The following is a 20,157-nucleotide window of genomic DNA, read 5'->3' on the forward strand; positions in this document are numbered from 1 at the left end:
TCCCTCCGTTGGCATAAAGAATGCTATGAGGCATTCATGAAATTCTACAAGAATGCTATGAGGCATTCATGAAATTCCCGTGTAGGTACTTCTTTCCTCACCAGAGGGAAAAGGTAAATTAATTTAGCGTTGAAATTATAACATAAACTATAAATATGTATGTATTCCAAAAGAAATCATGATCTTTTAGGTACTAGTCTGAGCCTATCAAAACCTTCATTTCTTTTTCTTTCTTGAGAATCAGATTTTTCACTCTAATAAAAATAATAGCGCCCAGCTAGCGTGGCTCAGTGGTTGAGCGCTGACCTATGAACCAGGAGGTCATGGTTCGATTCTTGGTCAAGACACAAGCCGGGTTGCCGGCTTGATCCCCAGTAAGGGGCGTGCAGGAGGCAGCCAATCAATGATACTCTCTTATCATTGATGTTTCTTTCTCCCTCTCTGTTCTTCTCTGAAATTAATAAAAAAAAAATCATTAGTATTGTTATAAATTTACTGCATTAAATCTATAAAACAAATTGAGGAACCTTCATTTTTTTTTTTTTAAGATGGCAAGTGGACTTTGTTGACATGTCACATTTCTGTCCTAGCATGTACTTCCCCCCTGTGCTTCTGTTCATAAACCACCTGCTTCAAATGCTGAGGCTATTCAGAGGTTAAATGGAAGCAGCATGTACAGTAGCAAGAGCCAGAGATTGAAATCATAAGAGCAGCGTTAGTCATCCTTCAGCTTTTTGTGCAAATGCTCTCAACAAGTTGCATAACCTCTGAGCCCCAGTTTCATAATCTGTTCTGTGGGAACAGAAACATGCCTGGGAGTTAGGACGACTGAAGGAGATGTCCGTGAAATGGCTCAGAAACTCACACTGGACAGACACTGCTGCATGTAATCAGTATAAAAATTATTAAGGAGATATTTTATTTTCTCTCCCCCCCCCCCCCCCCGATTCCTTGGAATCCCGAGTATGTTTTAATCTTACAGCACATCTCAATTCAGATTGACCTTGTTCCAAATGCTCTGTCCACATGTGGCTAGTAGCTGCCATACTGGCTATCTGTCCTCTTCTCAGTGTTGAGGTTGTAGTTGTGAACAAGATGTGGAAAGCCTTTTCCCTCCCGAGGTTCCAGACAATACACCACAAATGTGGGTACGATTGTAGTGATACGCCATAAAGAAAACGCAGTACTGATGTGGGAGGGCCTGGGAGGTGGTGCCATCGAGCTGAGACCTGCCTGGTTCAAAAGGCAGAGCCAGGCATGTGAACATATGAGTGACGTTTCTTCTAGCCAGTGGGAGTTGCCTCCGGTGGGATGGATGATCCTTGCTGTGTTGAATGAGCCCAATGACATGGCTGGATTATAGAGAGCAAGAAAGTGGGATGAGGTCCGAGGAGCCTGGAGGAGTAGGCCTGCTTTATTGTTGGTTGCTTGTTTTGTTAATCCTCACCTGAGGATATTTTTTTCCATTGGTTTTTGGAGAGAATGGAAGGGCGGGGTAGAGACCATGGGAAACATCGATGTGAGAGAGACTGGGCCTGGGGATCGAGCCTGCAATCCGAGATTCGTGCCCTTGACCGGAATCAAAGCCGCAATCTTTCAGTCCAAAAGCCGAGACACTAACCACTGAGCCAAACCGGCTGGGGCTAGACCTGCTTTAGAATAAGCAGAGGCAGGAAGGCCATGGTAAGAAATTGAGATTTTATGTTAAATGAGATGGGAAGCCAGTGGAGGGTTTTTTTGTTTGTTTGTTTGTTTTTTCAATATATTTTATTGATTTTTTACAGAGAGGAAGGGAGAGGGAAAGTTAGGAACATTGATGAGAGAGAAACATCGATCAGCTGCCTCCTGCACACCCCCTACCGGGGACGTGCCCGCAACCAAGGTACATGCCCTTGAACGGAATCGAACCTGGGACCCTTCCGTCTGCAGGCTGACGCTCTATCCACTGAGCCAAACCGGTTAGGGCCAGTGGAGGGTTTTAATAGGGGTATGAGACATACATGAGTGTATAAAATACAAGTTAAGACACCTATATATTAAAAAAAACAACTATCATATAATTCAGTGGACCAGACGTCCAACTTTTTAGCTATATCTCCAACCAATATCTCTTTCCCATTTTGGAAATAAACTTATATGTAAATCCATCTCTGACCTACAGGCATTTCTATGATCTAGGGAGAACATCTTTTGAACCGCACTTAACTCCTCACCTTCTCAATTTCCAAAAGATGGCTGCTGCTTTACTTAGTACGAAGTGTCCTCACTTGTGATTGGTTTATAAACTAAGTGCCTTTGAGGAGAGACTAAAGAAATGCTTGAACAATGGATCTACTAATTTTTTTTTTTTTAACCTTTGGCAGACATGTGCATTGCTGTCGCAATTTCTCTTCTCATGATCCTGATCTGTGCAATGGCTACTTACGGAGCATACAAGGTAAGCGGGGCCTCCAGGAGGCTCAGACACAAAACCCACTCCAGGAGGGGAACCGGACAATGTCGCCTTGGCCCCGTGTAAACTGAGTCTGGTAAACAGGAGGGCTTCGGGCAGGGGCCTGTTGGCCCGGTGCCCTCGATGCCCCATTGTTCCCGAGCGGCCTCACCGGAATTTCTTGCCAGCTGTGTTCAGCTCTTCCTCAACCACCTGTAAACCACTCATCCTCACTTCGGAAGTCTGATACCCCATCCTCCCCTTTTTTGTCCAAAATAGGTCGTAATACACCCAATGTTGCCTCAATTCCTCCCCAGGAGCATGGATTAAAAATTTGATTTTTTTCCTGTTTAAAAAAAAAGAAAAAAGGAAAGAAGGGGGCCTGTCCTCCATCCCTTGCTTGTGTGATCTGTACAGCTGTCCGTAAGGAGTCCGATGCCATCACTTGGTTTTCTGAGAGGATCTTGGAGAGTCTAAATCTCTCGTTCATACGATGTAGTACTAGGAAAACCAATAGAGTCTCAGAAATGTTCACTGGATTTGTTCGTTGACTCCCAGTTGGCTTACCGGTTGCCATCGTGGCCTGGCTTAGTGGATGGCTATTTCTCCATTTCCCTTCAGACTAAGAAAAAAAATCTCTCTGAATTGAAAGAAATCACGGTTGGTCGTTTTGAACGTGATGGGCATTAACACCCTGTTTCCTGTTTTCCACAGCGACGGGCTGCCTGGATCGTCCCGTTCTTCTGTTACCAGATCTTCGATTTCGCTCTGAGCGCCTTGGTTGCCATCACGGTGCTTGTTTATCCAAACTCCATTCAGGAGTACATACGACAGCTGGTATGTGGCCGCCCCGTGTCTGCATGTCTTCCTGAGGGAAACCTGGTTAAGTAACGGATACGAGGAATTCGGATAGGCATGCACACATGTTAATTGGTGGGTTTTTTTTAAAGTCAGGATTGTAACTTTTTAAAATATATATATTTTTATTGATTTCAGAGAGGAAGGGAGGAGAGAGAGAAGGAAACATCAATGATGAGAGAGAATCATTGATAGCTGCCTCCTGCACACACCCCCTCCCCACCCGGATTGATCGCACAACCCGGACATATGCCCTCGACCAGAATTGAACCCAGGACCCTTCAGTCCACACTCTATCCACTGAGCCAAATCGGCTAGAGCTAATTTGTGGATTTATAACTTGCATCGGAGTTAGTGATGAGAGGTTTTTAGATGTTACCATGGAGATAAGATTTTTGGTTTGTTTTTCTTTGGCAGTAAGTTGGTGGCTGAGGAGATGGTATTAGATGCACCTCCGCTGATTCGGAGGCCCTTGTTGACAAGTTGAGAAATAATGAGTCCGAGAGACGGTTGTCTGAGGAGGTGGGGGGAAGCACCCACTCACGCCTTTCCCGTGGACGTGGAGTCTTGTGAAATGCAGCTGAAATGGGCTGTGCACGTGTGTTTACAGGTCTCAGCTGGGCCTAGACACCCCCTTCACTTTTCTGGGGGAATGAGCATCAAGTCTATGGAAAGGGTCCCATGCTTGCACTTTCATCCTTTTTTTTTTAATGTATTTTATTGATTTTTTTACAGAGAGGAAGGGAGAGGGAGAGAGAGTTAGAAACATCAGTGAGAAAGAAACATCGATCAGCTGCCTCCTGCACACCCCCTACTGGGGATGTGCCCGCAACCAGGGTACATGCCCTTGACGGGAATCAAACCTGGGATTCTTCAGTCCACAGGCCGACACTCTATCCACTGAGCCAAACCGGCCAGGGCGACTTTCATCCTTTTTGAAGAGACACAGAAACAATATGATTTCATGTTCACTGTGAACAGCAACTGGTTTCATTCTTACCCTTTACCCTAAGGATTCTGAAACCCTTCCAGGCTCCCAGGGAAGGGGCCAGCGTCACCAGCCCATCACAAAGAATGGCTTAGGTTTTATTTCTTAGGTGTTTTGCCCACAGTGGAAGGAGACTCTGAACATCGCTGAGTGCTGCTCACCCCGGGGAGGTGGAGCCGAGGGGGCACGAGTTTTCTCTGGATCCTTCCTTAACATTTGGGACGGCTCTGTTGTGTCTCAGAGAATGGCTAATGTGGAGTCCAAACACACAGCCCTGGCCGATGGAGAGATGAAAGTCGACAGTGCACTGGGCAGCCTTCCCGCACCCTTTCCTAGGCCGCTTAAACGCTGGGCTCAGCTCGGCTTGGCTCAGTGCCGGCAGGTGTTTCATGGCAAAGCTCTGTCTGTCCCGTCCCCCTGCCCTTCCCACCCACCCCCGCGTCCCCCAAACCCCGGCGCACCAGAGCAGCAGATTTTACTCTTCCTGAAAACTTTCCTTTGACCTTGGTGGTTAATCAGTATGGTTTGATGGTGGAACTTGATTATTCTTAGCAAAGATTTCTGCTCTTTGAGAAGTAGCATCAATAAAAGTGGTCTCTCTAAAGAAGACACCAATTTTATTTTATTTATTTTAAAATATATTTTCCTTTTATTTCAGAGAAGAAGGGAGAGGGGGGAGAGAGAGACAAAACGTCAATGAGGAGAGAGAATCATTGATCGCCTGCCCCCTGCACACCCCCTCCTGGGGATCGAGCCCACATTCCGGGCATGTGCCCTGACTGGGAATGGAACCGTGACCTCCTGGTTCATGACGTTGAACCACTGAGCCACAATGACCGGGCAAGGAGACTAGTTTTAATAGGTTTCTCCCATTTTCCCTGCACAAGCTCTTGATTTATAATGGTCCAGAATTTGCAGGCAATCCAAGTGTCAGAGGTGTGTAAGACTACTGCCTTTCAGCTTTTCGTATAGTAGGAGGGCACAGGTGTGTTTCAGGTCTCTCGGGAACCTTCCTCTGATTGTCCTTTTCGAGAGTTATCGCCTGAGTTATGAGCGGACTGGGCTCTCCTTACCACACCATTTGTAGTTTTTCGTTTGGAGAAGTAGGCTGGACATCCTAGGGGTCTTGAATAGCTACCTGCCCTCGCTGTTTTCGGATAAGCACGTGTGATTAAAGCCTCGGAAATATAGTCCTGAGTGATTAATGCTAGTTGCTAATGAGGCACTTTTCTTTTGCAGCCTCCTGATTTTCCCTACAAAGAGGATGCCATGTCGGTGAATTCTACCTGTTTGGTCCTTATTGTTCTTCTGTTTATCAGCATTGTCTTGGCTTTCAAGGTAAGAATAACAATTTCATTTCTTGCCTCTTATTAAACGTATTCATGAATGCCACAGAAGCACACAAACTTCAGCTCGTTCTCTTGCTTAGCTATCGGAACTGCTTTTGGATTTCCTGACATTCGGTTCCTTCTCTTATCTGCATGAGATAAACACTCACCAAACTTACAAAGGCCTGTTCAGTCAAGGGTTATTCCAAAATCTATTAGGAACAGAAAAAAATTAATGTGATGTCATTCATTGTGTGGTATATATTACTAGAGGCCTGGTGCATGAAATTCATGCATGGGGGGGTGTCCTTCAGCCCAGCCTGCACCCTCTCCAATCTGGGACATCCCTCTCACAATCCAGGACTGCTGATTCCCAACTGCTCGCCTGCCTGCCAGCCTGATCACCCCCTAACCACTCCCCTGCCAGCCTGTGATTGATGCCTAACTGCCCCCCTGCAGGCCTGGTCACCCCTAACTGCCCTCCCCTGCAGGCCTGGTCACCCCTAACTGCCCTCCCGTGCAGGCCTGGTCCCCCCCAACTGCCCTCCCCTGCTGGCCATCTTGTGGTGGCCATCTTGTGTCCACATGGGGACAACCATCTTGTGTGTTGGAGTGATGGTCAATCTTTATATTACTCTTTTATTAGATAGAGTATGCTGCAACATTTATTTCAGGGTTTTTAACTTGTTTTTAAAATGCAATATATTCTGAACATCATTGTTTAGTAGTCTATTTTATCAACTTATTATTTAATAAATTACTTATTTTTGGACATTGAGACAGTTTCTACTTTTTCAGTTATTAATATTGCTACAATGAATGCATTTAGACACATCTTTTGTATAGTTAGGCGTTCCTCAAGATACATTTCGTAACATTAGAGGGAATGCAGAATTCGAAGGCTTTTGATAGGCTGCCAAAGTGACCTCCACAGAGGTTGAAGGACAACACTCCAGTCAGCAGTGTCCCCTCAGTCTTTTTCATCTTGTAAACCTGATAATAGACACATCACTATAATCTATTCCTGTGTGCTACTAATACGTAGAAAATTCTCAGTTTATTGTTGGACTTTGAACTTTTAATTCTTAATAACATTCATAGTCTTTATTTTGACATAAAAATTACCTAATTCTTCAAAAAAAAAAAATCAAACCTCAGTAAGCTTGAGGAAGCTGCATTTAGGGAGAGAAAGCATTTTAAATAGGTAATAGGATGAAGTGGCTCATTCAAAGATAAGGATTCGTTGAAAATCATTTGGGTCTACATTCCCCGTTATAACACAGAATATTCTGATATTGCATGTGTCGTGTAGTAGTCAAGGATTTGGGTGAATTTTATGCACAAATGTTGAGGCTTACTGCTTCTGCAGCTCCTCCCCTCGACTCCCCCAACTTCCTGGCTGCTCTGTCAACCCCACCTACTGTCCTTGGCCACCCAGACCACCCAGGCTGCATGTAGATAGGGCAGGGCCCCAGGCAAAGGCCACAGACTCTCCAGTCCCACTCAGTGCGCTTTGTCTTTGAGGGGTAGATTCCCCTTTCGCTCTGCCTGCCATTGGTGCCTTTCCCTTGCTTTCACATTGTGTGTGTGTGTGTGTGTGTGTGTGTGTGTGTGTGTGTGTGTGTGTGTTTCCGGCTTTATCAGTTTCACCTGCAAGAAGGTTCATCTGACCAGCTACTCTCTGCCATTACCCAGAAGCTCAGAAGCTGGTAATGCTCTTAAACAAAGGCATTTTCATTTTGTAGGCATTTTCGTTAATATTGGAAATGCTTACTTGAGACTGTGGGTCAGAGCACCTAGACTTACCTTCTATCACTGCTATTTCCAACTGTGCCCATGGCCTTGGTGTCTTCATTTATCAAATAGCAGTGGTAAAGAAAACAATCGGTAGGGGAATGTGAGGTTTAGGTGAGGGAACGGACACATGGCAAGATCCATTGTTCCTTCATTTATTCAGTAACCGCTTATTAAGGGTCTCCTACGTGGTTTCACATGGGAGTGTGCCCAGGAGTGTACCCAATTAGCGGCTTCATGACCTACATTTCTCTGTTACTCATCGATAAGTGTGTCACCACTCCAGTTCCCTGGGAGTCAACACCATCACACGACCGTTCCACTTGGTCCTAGGACAGTAGAGGGAGCAATGCTTACCTCCTAGCTCTGCAAACAGATGATGGACAGAATCAGTCAGTGTAAGTTTATTGGGGAAATCCACTAAATTCTCTTGCAGGTTACAGAAATGTCAAATAAGAAATAAAGTCACTCAAGTGTAGTTATTGGGTTTTTAGAGACAGCAGACCAGAGGTTTCCATGGGAGTGTTTAGTGAGTGAGTGCTGACTGGGAATTTGGGAGCAATAAATGTGTTTGGCGATTGCTACTGTCTTTTCTTTGAATTTCCTGTTCTGCTCTCAGCCCCTCTCTACTTCTGCCGCCGACTGGGGTGGTGTGATAGAATAAGGCTAGCGTAGCACCCTTTGCCAGAAAGTGAGTGTACCCAGTATTTGTAATTTTAAAGTCTTTTTGGTTTAGAAGAGTCAACAGATGCATTTATAATTTATGTAAATAAAGGGTTTATGATGCGGCTCTACTGTGGTGATATTTGACATTGTCTGAAGTTTGAAAAGTAAAGATCGAATAATCACTACCACTTTCAGGGTTACTTGATTAGCTGCGTTTGGAACTGCTACCGATACATCAACGGCAGGAACAACTCCGACGTCCTGGTGTACGTTACCAGCAACGACAGTACGGTAGGTGCCACAGTTACCGCGGGGGTCTCTCTCTACATGTCTGATGGCTTCCACATGTTTCTAGTGTTGGCTCTGTTTTCACTGTTGTTGCAATATTATCATGAACTGCTTAGTCATGAGAGGATGGGTAGTTGAAATAAATGTTTCCTTTTCCTTAAAGTATATTAAAATTCAGATGGCTCAACTTCCGGTTTATTTTAAATACCATTACAGATAGAAAATATATATACCTTCCCCATATTGATGTGTCTTAAACCTGAGTTATTAAACCATTGTATACCATAAATCTGCATAGTATGACTATGTTATCTCACTTAACATATGAAATAAAACCTAGAAAGGTGATATTATAGGTGGGGAGATGAGACTGGCAGAGGTTCCTATGTCTTTAAAACTTGCCCGGCATATGGAAACCTCAGTAAGAGAATTTAGGTGGTCTCTGTTCTGGTGATAGTTGTGCCTCTCAAATATGCATTTTGGAACACATGTCTTCACTGGAAGAGTCCTGGAAACCATTTGCACTTCATGTAATGGATTTTACACTGATGGCGCATGGTAAGATAAACGTGTGAGTCCTGTGTGTCCATCACCTTTGCATTGAACACAGTGCCGTGCTCTGTACAGGTACGAGCTCAAGGAGCGGCTAACGAAGAGGTTGGGGCTGAGCATGTGGGGTGGGTGGAGATGGGTACTGTTGCAGGGGATAGAATGGACAGGACAGAAGAAGGGTAAGTATGAATGGCAAGTCAACTCTAAAGTAGAATAGAGTTTTATATGTTGCTTTGTTTTTTAAGCTCTGTAATCTGTCCCTGCCTTTACTTTCCTGTGTGTAAAATGGGAATAAAGCAATTTCAGACTTGATGTTAAACACAGAAGCAAGCTGATGTTGCTGAGAACTCAAAGCATGTTATTCACGAATAGTTTTCCTAAGCACTCACCAAGCATTTGTTGAGTTGAATCAAACATGCATGGGCAGCGGTTTAAGAAGAGGCTTTGCCTTGAGCAGAGGCACAAAAACCCAGCGCGCCCAGGTGCTGAGGGAACCCTTTCCGGGGCCTGCAGGATGCTATGCACTGATTACAGTAAACACATGTTCGACTCAACTTCCTGAAGAATTTTCCTTGAATCAGGAAGTTTCTTTAAAGAAATGACTTCAGAGTCATTATACTTTTGATAAAATTGCTAGCTTAAGAGAATTTTTTTCTTCTGAGTTTCTAGGTTTTTATTTTTTTCTATAAGTCTCTCTTTTTTCTTTTAAATCTGTATACACATATTGTCCTGCTTGACTAATGAAAAAGTCTAAACGAAGTTTGAGATTTTTTAGTTTGAGGAACCAATGAAGTTACCAAACAGGCAAGATATATCAGAACCTTTCCCTAAATATCATAATGTGTACGACTTAAAAAGCTATACTATTTTAGAAGTTCTTTAGAAAAGACTAGAGGCCCGGTGCATGAAATCCGTGCACTGGGGGTGGGGCGGGGGGGGGCAGAGAGGGGTTCCCCTCAGCCTGGCCTGTACCCTCTCACAGGGGGCAGACGCTCAACGGAGGAGCTACCCCCTGGTGATCACTGCACGTCATAGCAACTGGTCGTTTGGTTGATTTGCATATTAGCTTCTCATTATATAGGATTATATAGGATAATATCCATATTGCATGTGTTTGCTTTGATACACACTTGGTGGTGGTTTTTTAGTGCTTTCTTAAGGGTTGTGTATATATATTTTTTAATAGAAGCAAAGTGGAAAGACTACAAAAATACACATTTACAGCATACTTCAAATCAAAGGATATTCTGATATTTGTAGAAATTGAGGTGCTCAGAGAACGTAAGAACTATTAAGTCCCCAAAACACATCCAAAGAACTTTTTAGAGGAAACTTGTTTTTCTCCATTTGAAAGATTCAGAATTAGATATGGAATAACAGTTTCCTGTAGGCTAACATCAACTCAAAATCGTTGTGCTTTTCAGCGGGACATCCCCAGCTCTTCTAATAATAGACCTCTCTCCTCAGAAAGGCTTCCAGGGTGGCGTGGTTTGTAGTGGGAGGATGGGGGCCGTGGACCCGGGCCAGCTCTGGGTGTTCCCTGGTGTGAGATGCTGGGGGATTGCTGGAGGGTTATTGCTGGTCATTATCTCCCCAGTCATTCTGTATCACTTGCCCTTTTTAAGGAAACTGAGTTGCTGCTGATAATGTGACTACTTTGTCAACGTTCTCAGTGAGCTTTTTTTATTTTTTTGAAGAATGGTATTCCTGGGAAAGGGAGATTTATCATTTCTCATAACTCAGTTGCATTGATCGTTTATTCCAAAATATAGGGATAGGTCACCACCTGAAGTCTCGGCTCTCTGACAGTATTTAAAAATGTTTCAAAAACACAGAATGGTATTGTGGTTATTTTTTTTAAGCATACTTATATATAAAATCATTTTTTTGTTTTTTAATATATTTTATTGATTTTTTTTACAGAGAGGAAGGGAGAAGGATAGAGAGTTAGAAACATCAATGAAAGAGAAACATCAATCAGCTGCCTCCTGCACACCTCCTACTGGGGATGTGCCCACAACCAAGGTACATGCCCTCGACCGGAATCGAACCTGGGACCTTTCAGTCCTCAGGCTAATGCTCTGTCCACTCAGCCAAACCGGTTAGGGCTATAAAATAATTTTTATACGATGTAATTTATTTAACATCATAAAATATCCAGTAAGTGCTCAGATTCTCAGTTGTCTCATAAATGTCATATTTTTCTAGCAGTTTCTTTGAAACAGGATCTATGGCTTGGTACAGGGAGGTTGGCAAAAGTAGGTCCACAGCTGAGAGTCTGTGGAAGTTGATTCTCGTGTTGTTATTTACTAATTATTGTAGTAACTTTCCATACAAAGAACGGTCAACCTACTTTTGCCCACCCCTGTATGTATTTTAAGTCTCTGTAATTTTTTGTTAAAGAAATTGGTTTGTCCTGCGGACTGTAGATTTTTCTGATTGTAGTCCTTTGACTTTGCAGTAAGTTAGATCCAGAAGCGTTCCCTATTCCTATTCCCACTGTTTTCCCCAAGATTACTTCACAGTTGATTATTTGTTCTTCCACCAGGAGGCATATGATATCTGGTTGATTCTGTCTTTCTATCATTCCTTTTTTCATTTATTATCGGGAATGTTTATAGAGAGTAACTTTCCCTCCTGTACTAATTGGCTACCCAGGTGCATTTGTGCCATCGATAAATATACTTAGTTTTGTTCTTTTTATCAGTTTTCAAAATGGTAAGTTGGCTCATTATTCTCTAGTGGTAACCAGTGAGGAGCAGGGTTTTTTGTTTGTCTGTTTTTGTGAGGTGTGTTTTTTCCCCCCAAAACGGTTTTGTGTTTGTTTTTTTTTTTTAATATTTTTTTAAAAATTGATTTCAGAGAGGAAGGAAGGAAGGGAGAGAAACATTAATGATAAATCATTGATTGGCTGCCTCCTGCACGCCCCCTACTGGGGACGGGCCCCGTAACCCAGGCATATGCCTTGACCAGGAATCGAACCATGAACTCCTGAATCATAGGTTGACATTCAGCCACTGAGCCACATGGGCTGGGCATGAGGTGTGTTTTTAAGTAATAAACTCATAAAATGAGGCCTATTATTATAAGAGCCAGCTGCAAAGTACAGCTGTTTTGATTAATTTTATCAGTAAGCCTAAATAATTATTATTGATACCTACCTTGAAACGTTCAAAAGGGGGGAAATAAAAGCTTCCTCTTAAAAGTTGGTACATTGTAGTTGCTCAAATTGTACCACGATTAGCCATTTGGAGCCTCTTCAGGTTGGAGCCTGGAACTTCTGACACAGTCTTTGGTAGCCACCTTGCTGTCTGGTATGACAAGGCGTTCTACGCTCATCTGGCGCATTGCTTGCCCAGACCTGGATTCAGCCATTTCTCCAAGGAGCTTAGCTGCCTTTTGCTGGAGACCACAATCGGGAGTTGCAGGGCAGGAGAACAGATTTCTGTTTTGAAGCAGGGCTCTTCGTGTTTAAAGACGGATTGAACTAGAACTAAATTTAGGAGTTGATATAAATACGCTGGAGCCTCACTCTGAGGTTCTAAGGGGGTTGGAGTGATGGAGTTCTGTCATTTTCCCTGTCTCCATAGCTATATTAAGATCCTTGTAGTGTGTAATGTATGCTTATCTTTTGTCCAGGTCTTTTTTGGGAACCTACACAGACATAATAACATGTTGTGTCTTTCACTTCCTGTCAGATATTAGGCCAGATGGCGTTTCTCCCAGATTAAACCGTCTCAGGGTGACCTCTGTGGGAAGATCCCGGGGCTCTGGTTGGGAGACGATAAGTGTGCTTTTTTTTTCTTTCTATAAAACAATGCACATTATTGGCCAGACATATACTTTCCTAAATACTACTCAGGGAGAATAGATAAGAGTAATTAGATATTGGAGATCATGCCGTGGGTTAATCTCTCCTCTAGTTGCCCAACCAAATCAAAGAAAAACAAAAACAAAAAACCTTTAAAAGAAAAGCCTACGATGAAAAGGTCACTAACTCTTTGTTCTTAGTGCCTTAGGGTCTTGGTATTTGGTTCATGGCACCCTTATGTCAAAAGAAGTACCTGACCACTCATGTCATTACATGGTCGGGTCCAGGTAAGAGTAGTAGCTAGTGTTGTGTCTACAGGCGTTGCCATGACAATTTAAAAGATGCTGAGGTGCTTCTTTGAGTGACCAAAGAACACAGTTGGGTACCCCAGGCAGGCGCATCCTTCCTTTCAGAACATTGTTGCAGTCTTGACATTCTGAAAATCGCCCTCTATTTTTATTGTGTTTTACTTTAAAACACACACAGAACTTGACTTCTTATTTATCACTAGAGGCCCAGTGCACAAATTCGTGCACCAGTGGGGTCCCTCGGCCTGGCCTGCGGGATGGGGCCAAAACCAGCTCTCTGACATCCCCCGAGGGGTCCCGGATTGCGAGAGGGCATAGGCCAGGCCGAAGGACCCCACCAGTGCACGATCAGGGCCGTGGAGAAGAGGGACGCGGGTGGTTGCCAGCTGGGGAAGGACTGCGGGGAGGGCTCCAGGGCATGCCTGGCTCAGTCCAGATGGGCCAGACCCCAGCAGCAAGCTAACCTACCAGTCAGAGCATCTGCCACCTAGTGGTCAGTGCCCATCATAGCAACTGTCTGCCCCCTGGTGGTCAGTGCATGCCATAGCGAGCAGTTGAGTAGCCTTAGCATATCATTAGCATATTATGCTTTGATTGGTTGAACGGCTAACTGGATGACCAGACACTTAGCATATTAGGCTTTTATTTATATAAGTGTCCAAAACAGAGTTCATATTGATTTTGGTCTGGTTCAACCCAGAAAACGTCTCCCCACCCCTCACCCTCACCCCAACAGTGTTGGGTCCCCAGCCTTGTGGAGGGGACCCCTTCGTTCTTTCCTTGAGTACCTCACTCGGCACTAATGTCCCTTAGAGTTCTGTCACACCGCCTTAGCTATTCCCCCTCCAATCCCTGTTACTTATTCTTCATTAAACTCTCTCTTTTTAAATGACTGGGTGGTTTCGGGCCCTGGATTGGACCCTCACCAATATAGATGCCTAGAACACCAGGCTCCATTTTCCCACCTCATGAACCGTACCGTACAGCTTCTCCAGGGCCAGCCTAAATGATGCTTCCCCCAGCGTGTGCGTTCCTCCGGCAGGCACTGGCCCCACCGCGGTTACGACAGACAGGGTTCAGCTCAAGAGGAGCATCAGGACTAGAAGAAGGGAAGGATGAGTGGTCAGAGGGTTGAGTAGAGAGAAAGGCGTGTGTGTGGCGGGGAGGGGAGGGGCGTTGTAGGGTGGGGGTGGGGGTGGGGGTGGGGGTGGGGGTGGGGGTGGGGGTGGGGTGTAGGAATGACAAAAACTTAAAAAGAGTATTTTAGTGTTGTCTGTCTAGAAGTCAAAGGATAGGTCAATGAAAATTCATGACATTGAGAAACATTTACCACTTTAAGTGATGTCCATAATAGAAAAAGTAATAGAACGTGGTTTTGTTTTGTTCGTTGGTGAGTATTCTTCCTCTTTCTACAAAGTACTAGAAGTGGGTGACACTTTATTTCATCTCCTCGCTGAATTCCCAAGGACAGGAACTGCATTTTATTTTAATTGTCTTGCACCTACACTGCCTGTCGCGCAGTAGGTACACAGTAAATGTTAGTTGACTGACGAAAAGGCTAGTTACATTGAGTCGATATCCTCTTGTGTTTTGTTTTCTACTCCAAGAAAGCCAGAACCAGCCGGTGTCTTACGCTGACAGTTCATAAACTATTGCAACTATTGCAAGTGGTGGTTTTTTTGTACTGGGCACGTGGACAGAGGTTGTCCATCAGTTTACTGTGTGTGTTTCTCCCGCCATTTACAGGTGACACCTGCCATTGCAGGCGTGCATCACGCAGTGTGTTAGGGACTTCACAGCCCTCCCATTCTCAAGCACCCTCATTTTACAGACGTGGAGACTGAGAATAAGTGACCCACCCATGACCACACCGATACAGTGTGGCTGAGCCAGGCTTTGAGTCCAGATGACCCCTGGCCCTGCATGCTGCACTCTACGGTCCGATCCCACACGCGGGGTTCCCGGAGTCACTCGGGTGCCTGCCCTGCTTGTGTACCCACAGACATCACCCCCAGGAGCCGTTTCCCCCTTCAGAGCCACCACTGCCTCCGGCCTGTCCTAGACACACAGCCTCACACCCTGCAGGCCCCGTGGCGTCCAGCCAGGCCCGTGTGAGCAGGGTTTGGAAAACTCCGAAAGGGCCACACGTCTCTTCCCGTTTGCTTCCTTAAAGATTCTAGAAGTCTCACCCTGGCCCAGTAGCTCAGTTGGTTAGAGTGTCGTCCCCATACACCAGTGGTTCTCAACCTTCCTAATGCCGCGACCCTTTAATACAGTTCCTCATGTTGTGGTGACCCCCAACCATACAATTATTTTCGTTGCTACTTCATAACTGTAATTTTGCTACTGTTATGAATCGTAATATAAATATCGCTAGCAGGGTCGCCTAAGACCATCGGAAAACACAGATATTTACATTACGATTCGTAACGGTAGCAAAATTACAGTTATGAAGTAGCAACGAAAATAATTTTATGGTTGGGGGTCACCACAACATGAGGAACTGTATTAAAGGGTCGCGGCATTAGAAAGGTTGAGAACCACTGCCATACACCAAGGTTGTGGGTTTGATTTCTGGTCAGCACTACATATAAGAATCAACCAGTGGATGCATAAATAAGTGAACAAGTAATCGATGAGTCTCTCGCTCCCTTCCTCTCTCTTTAAAATCAATAAATAAAACTTAAAAAGGATTCAAAAAGCCTCTCATCCAAGTCTAGCCACCTGCTGGAAGATTGAAATTGGTACAGGTTCTGGGAAACATTTCATTACATAAAAGTTCAACGCAAGTCAAAGCTCAGGAGAACATCTGTGCACTTTTCAACGCTGACCCTCGTCTTCTCTCTTTCTCCTCAGGTGCTGTTACCCCCGTACGATGATGCCACTGTGACCGGCGCCGCCAAGGAGCCGCCGCCCCCTTACGTGTCCGCCTGAGGCCGTCGGTGGGCAGAGCTGAGCTGAGCAGAGCAGAGCTTGGCTTTGCAGGCATCCCGGCATTAGTTCTTTCCTCTCTCTCCTGAGATGCGCTCTAAGAGTTATTTGTTGCTGAAACGTTGCAACTTAAATTTTTAGTGTTAAGTTGAAACCCTCTGTAGTTTTAAGCATATGCTTTAGCTAGAGCACTGTGATAGGTTCGCTTCCCCAGACTCCCCGGGCGCTGAAACGCACCCCGGCAGTCTGGATGGACCTTGAGGCAGAGAAGTCTGGTTTTGTACCTCTAGGCCCCCAAGTTGGGGGGTTAGTCACATTTTTTTCCTTTCTGTTCCCTCTGTCTCTTTCAAAAATATCAAATAAAATCAAGATGAAACAATACTTAAGCTGCTCCTGTGTGTGGAAGAAACCCTTGAGAGAGCAGGGCTATTGATGGTGAATCAGGGCTCCAGTTAGGGAAATAGGAGGCCATGAGTGTGTCTAAATAAAACAGGGGTTTCCTTAAGAGCCTGGATGGCATCCATTCAGGGACAGTTTGGATTTGTCCATGGGCTAAACTGAGACTCTGACAATCCCCGGCCGTGAGAGAGCAGCCACTGCACGAGGCTGTTCCGTGCTCCTGGGTCTGAGGTCATGGAAGGGCGTGTCTCGTCCGAGTTACGGGGTGAACCGAACTGCATGGCACCCCGCGCTCCCTGTCTCCAGGTGTCCTCTCCCCGCCAGGCCCCCCTCCCTGCGTGGTCTGCCCTGGCCTGGCTCCAGGAGGTCTGTCTCCCCTTGTTAGGGGGCATGGCTGATAGGTCCTGACCTGGTCCTATAAACGGGTTTCTTCTCTCCCTGCAAGGCACATCCTACTGCTTGCTTGGAACTTCCAACGATGCCTAGTCGTCTTTCAAAGTGAGTGTAGAATGATCTGCAGGAAAATGAGATAGGGACACACCCCCCCCCCCCCCCCCCCCCCCCCCCGCATCTTGACTACCTGGATTTCAAGGGACTTTTATATATTCGTAGATGTAAGACTCCCAGCTCTCCTGTTTTTTTGTGTGTGTGTTTGCTTTTTTCATTATTCGATGTGCTGTAAATGAAGACTTTTACAATTAAAGTGAGGGCTGGCCGCCGATCTCCGTCTGCAATGATGGTGGAGGTGATGGAGTTGCCCAAGTTGCGAAGCAACGCCAGCATGCTAGCTCAGTCCATCGACCGGCCCGTCTGCTTCGGAGGGAGGCTGGAAAAGATTCATCCCACTGGAAAAAATGTGTATTCTTTCAGATGGAGAAGGGAAAAGTGCAACCATTGAGTTGATGGAGCCTCTTGATGAAGAAATCCCTGGAATTGTGGAAGTAGTTGGAAGAGTAACAGCCAAGGGAACCATTATGTGCTCATCTTATGTCCAGTTTAAAGAAGATAACCATCCTTTTGATCTTGGACTTTACAATGAAGCTGTGAAAATTACCCATGAGTTCCCTCAGTTTTTTCCTTTGGGGGTTACGCAATATGATTGATCTCGATTGCAAATGAGCTGCATTGAAGACTATTAGAGGAGATCCCTGATATTTGAGGGATAGGTTTTTGTTATTTTTAATATTTAATTTCTTCTCTTTTTAATTTCATTTGCCTAACTTTATTAGATATTTCAGTATGCCATTAATGGAACTGGTATATTGACAGTTCTCTCCTACCTCCTCATAAAGAATCCCTTATCTGGCATATGGTCAGATCAGATGCAAAAACATAGCAGTTGTCTGACTTTAGTTTTCTGTTTTATTAATAAAAAGTTAAATGATAAAAAAAAAATTAAAGTGAGGCTTGCCCACACCCAAAAAAACACTCTTAGCTCTGGCCACTGTGCCTGGGGAGGAGGTTTATGGCTTGTTTCACACACATGCGTGTTAATATTTCAGTGCTGATGGAATCGGAACATCTTGGGCCAAGAGAAACGGAGACGAACAGACCTGAGCTTCCAGCATCCCTGACCCCGGCCTCTACCCAGCTCTGTGTGCTCAGCTGTTTTGCATGTGGTTGCTTTGTGTCCCGTAGTGCACTTTTAATGAGCAGCTCAGAGTTGACTCCAGGGGGAGGGAGATGAAACATTAGAGGGGAGAGGCAGCTCTGTATACCTGAGAATCAGCCTCAGTTATTTCTCACGACATACCTCATTAGAGTTCTGTATAAGAAATTCTGTTCCTTGACGATTTATGCCCATAAGATTCACACTGAGTCCACCCTAAGGGTAATTAGGGATGGAAAAGGCCTATCAAATCGTTTCACTGATCCCCTGTGTAAGGCATGTTGCTATCCATCGTTTTCTAGCTTTTTTGCATAGTTTTGCAGCATGAAGAACAGCACACGGTAAGTGGAGAGAAGTGCTGATTTTGAGTCTGTAGGGAGGTCTGAGAGGATCTTGTTCACATGACACTCAAATAGCACCATAGGCATCAGGATATCACTTCCTACTCAGGTCCCGGATGCTGCTGGTGCGTGACCCAGGCTACACTGCAGAGCTGCCTCTACAAAGTAAGGAACTGTTGTCTGCACCGTGGGCAGGTTGTGATGTTGGGGGCCACACTCCTTGCCTCAGCAGTTCATCCGGTCTTTGTCTCATGGCTGATCCAGATACCCATCTTTTAAATGTACTTTACAGCCCACTGTAACATCCAGCTGCTTTCTCCGATTGTCTAGAGAGAAACAAGAATACTTAGTGCCCCGATTGTTCTCGTGCCTGTATACCTCTGGTCACTTTACTGATGAGACATCCTCAGTTTTCTCCATCTTGACCCCTTCTCCACCTCCCACCCCTACCCCCACCCCCGCCAATCCCTTATTTTAAGGTCATGGACATTCTGCTCAGCCCCAGAGTGCCGGGTCCCCGGCGAGTCTGAAGGCCGATAGACCACCTGCCTGTATAGACATGTGCGGGATTCCGCCCCCAACCCCCCCCATCTGATGTCCTTGTCCTGGTCCCCCACCCCCTGAAAACCTAAGACTTTCCCCCTCCTTTCCGCACTCTCTTTTTACTCTGTTCTGGCCCTAAACACTTGTTCAGTTGAACTGCTGAACCAAGCCACACCTCGTTTCATTTGTCTTTTCCTCTCCACCCTCCGGCCGCTAATACATTGTGCTAATGATCTCAGTAAACCTTCTTTATAGACTTGTAACCATGAAAGTTGTTTTCTCCGTAGAGGGATGACTGTATTGGAAATATTCATCCTTCAAGATAATAATCCTGCTGTGCACACTGAGCTTCTGTGGTAGAGGAAAACGAATGAGACAATAAAGACATCATTTCCACTTTCGAAAAATGATGTGTTCGTTTTTGCAGCTGCCCTGGAAACGGGCTTAAACACCATGAAACAATGTTTCTGCAGGTCACGTAGGCATCTGATGTTCTGGAGGGTGGAAGGCAGGGTCTTGGCCAAGGTCTGGGAAGAACTCGGGCAGAAGGGCTTCCCACCTTCAGACCTGACGGGCACCCAGAGTCGTGCCTGGGGCTGTGTGAAATGGGTGTTAGGCAGCTCAGATGCACGTTCTAAAAGGGAAGGGAAAAGGCATTGCGAGGATGTCTCCACACCCATGGAATTCACTGGAAGTGTTTCTGTCCACTGGCCAAGTTCTCAGCCAGATGACTGGAGTGTGGGAGCCAGCCAGAGCTGCGACCTTGCGTCCAGAAGCCCACGCATGCCTCTGACTACGGTCCGAAGATAACAAAGAGAGAAGCTTGTTGGCCAACCCAGAAGCGACATCAAAAGCAAAAGTCTCAGCACTATGCACCCATTGACATGGTCCTGATTAGCAAGCAGAATGAAGAGTTTGGCTTAACGCAACACCATGGAATCAAGTTTTGTTTGTTTTATCCCATCTAAAACTCGCGCTTTTTTAAAAAAAGTCATTAACAGTACAAACACAATTTTTACTTAAGTAAACTTACCAAGATAGGAACCTCTTGAACTCGGCAAATAAAAATGACAACTAACACGTATAATCCTTCCTGTGTGTCGGGTACCCCGGGCATAAGGTTGCAATAGAACAAGGAGTTGGAGGGAGCTGTGTGGGCATCACTAGACAACATCGAGGGTTTGAGCCAAGTTTCCCCGAGAGCCTGGGATTGAATGTGTCATCCTCTTGTCTGCTACTGACTGGTCACAGGCGCTGTCTCAGCTCTCAGCATGCTTGCTCAAACTTGAAAAGTCACTTGAAGAGTGGCA

At 45.2% G+C, this 20,157-nt stretch overlaps 1 protein-coding gene and 1 pseudogene across 3 annotated transcripts in view; both read left to right on the top strand.

Moving 5' to 3' along the window:
* The window catches only part of LAPTM4B (lysosomal protein transmembrane 4 beta), a 35,155-nt gene extending 18,819 nt beyond the window's left edge, over nt 1-16,336 (top strand). The window contains exons 3-8 of one of the 2 annotated variants that reach the window (XM_079796495.1): nt 2,364-2,437; nt 3,146-3,268; nt 5,517-5,615; nt 8,261-8,356; nt 10,829-10,930; nt 15,881-16,336. In XM_079796495.1, the coding sequence (XP_079652621.1) occupies nt 2,364-2,437; nt 3,146-3,268; nt 5,517-5,615; nt 8,261-8,356; nt 10,829-10,930; nt 15,881-15,958 (572 nt within the window). In that variant the 3' untranslated portion in view covers nt 15,959-16,336. The remainder of the gene's footprint in view (nt 1-2,363; nt 2,438-3,145; nt 3,269-5,516; nt 5,616-8,260; nt 8,357-10,828; nt 10,931-15,880) is intronic. The other variant, XM_079796496.1, reaches the window with a different exon arrangement.
* A 144-nt stretch (nt 16,337-16,480) lies between these two features.
* On the top strand, nt 16,481-17,759 carry LOC307114215 (replication protein A 14 kDa subunit-like; annotated as a pseudogene). Its single transcript has one exon. The product of its transcript is annotated as a replication protein A 14 kDa subunit-like (transcript).
* The last annotated feature ends 2,398 nt before the right edge of the window (nt 17,760-20,157 follow it).

This window comes from Cnephaeus nilssonii (genome assembly GCF_951640355.1).
Source record: "Cnephaeus nilssonii genome assembly, chromosome: 18".
NCBI lineage: Eukaryota > Metazoa > Chordata > Mammalia > Chiroptera > Vespertilionidae > Cnephaeus > Cnephaeus nilssonii.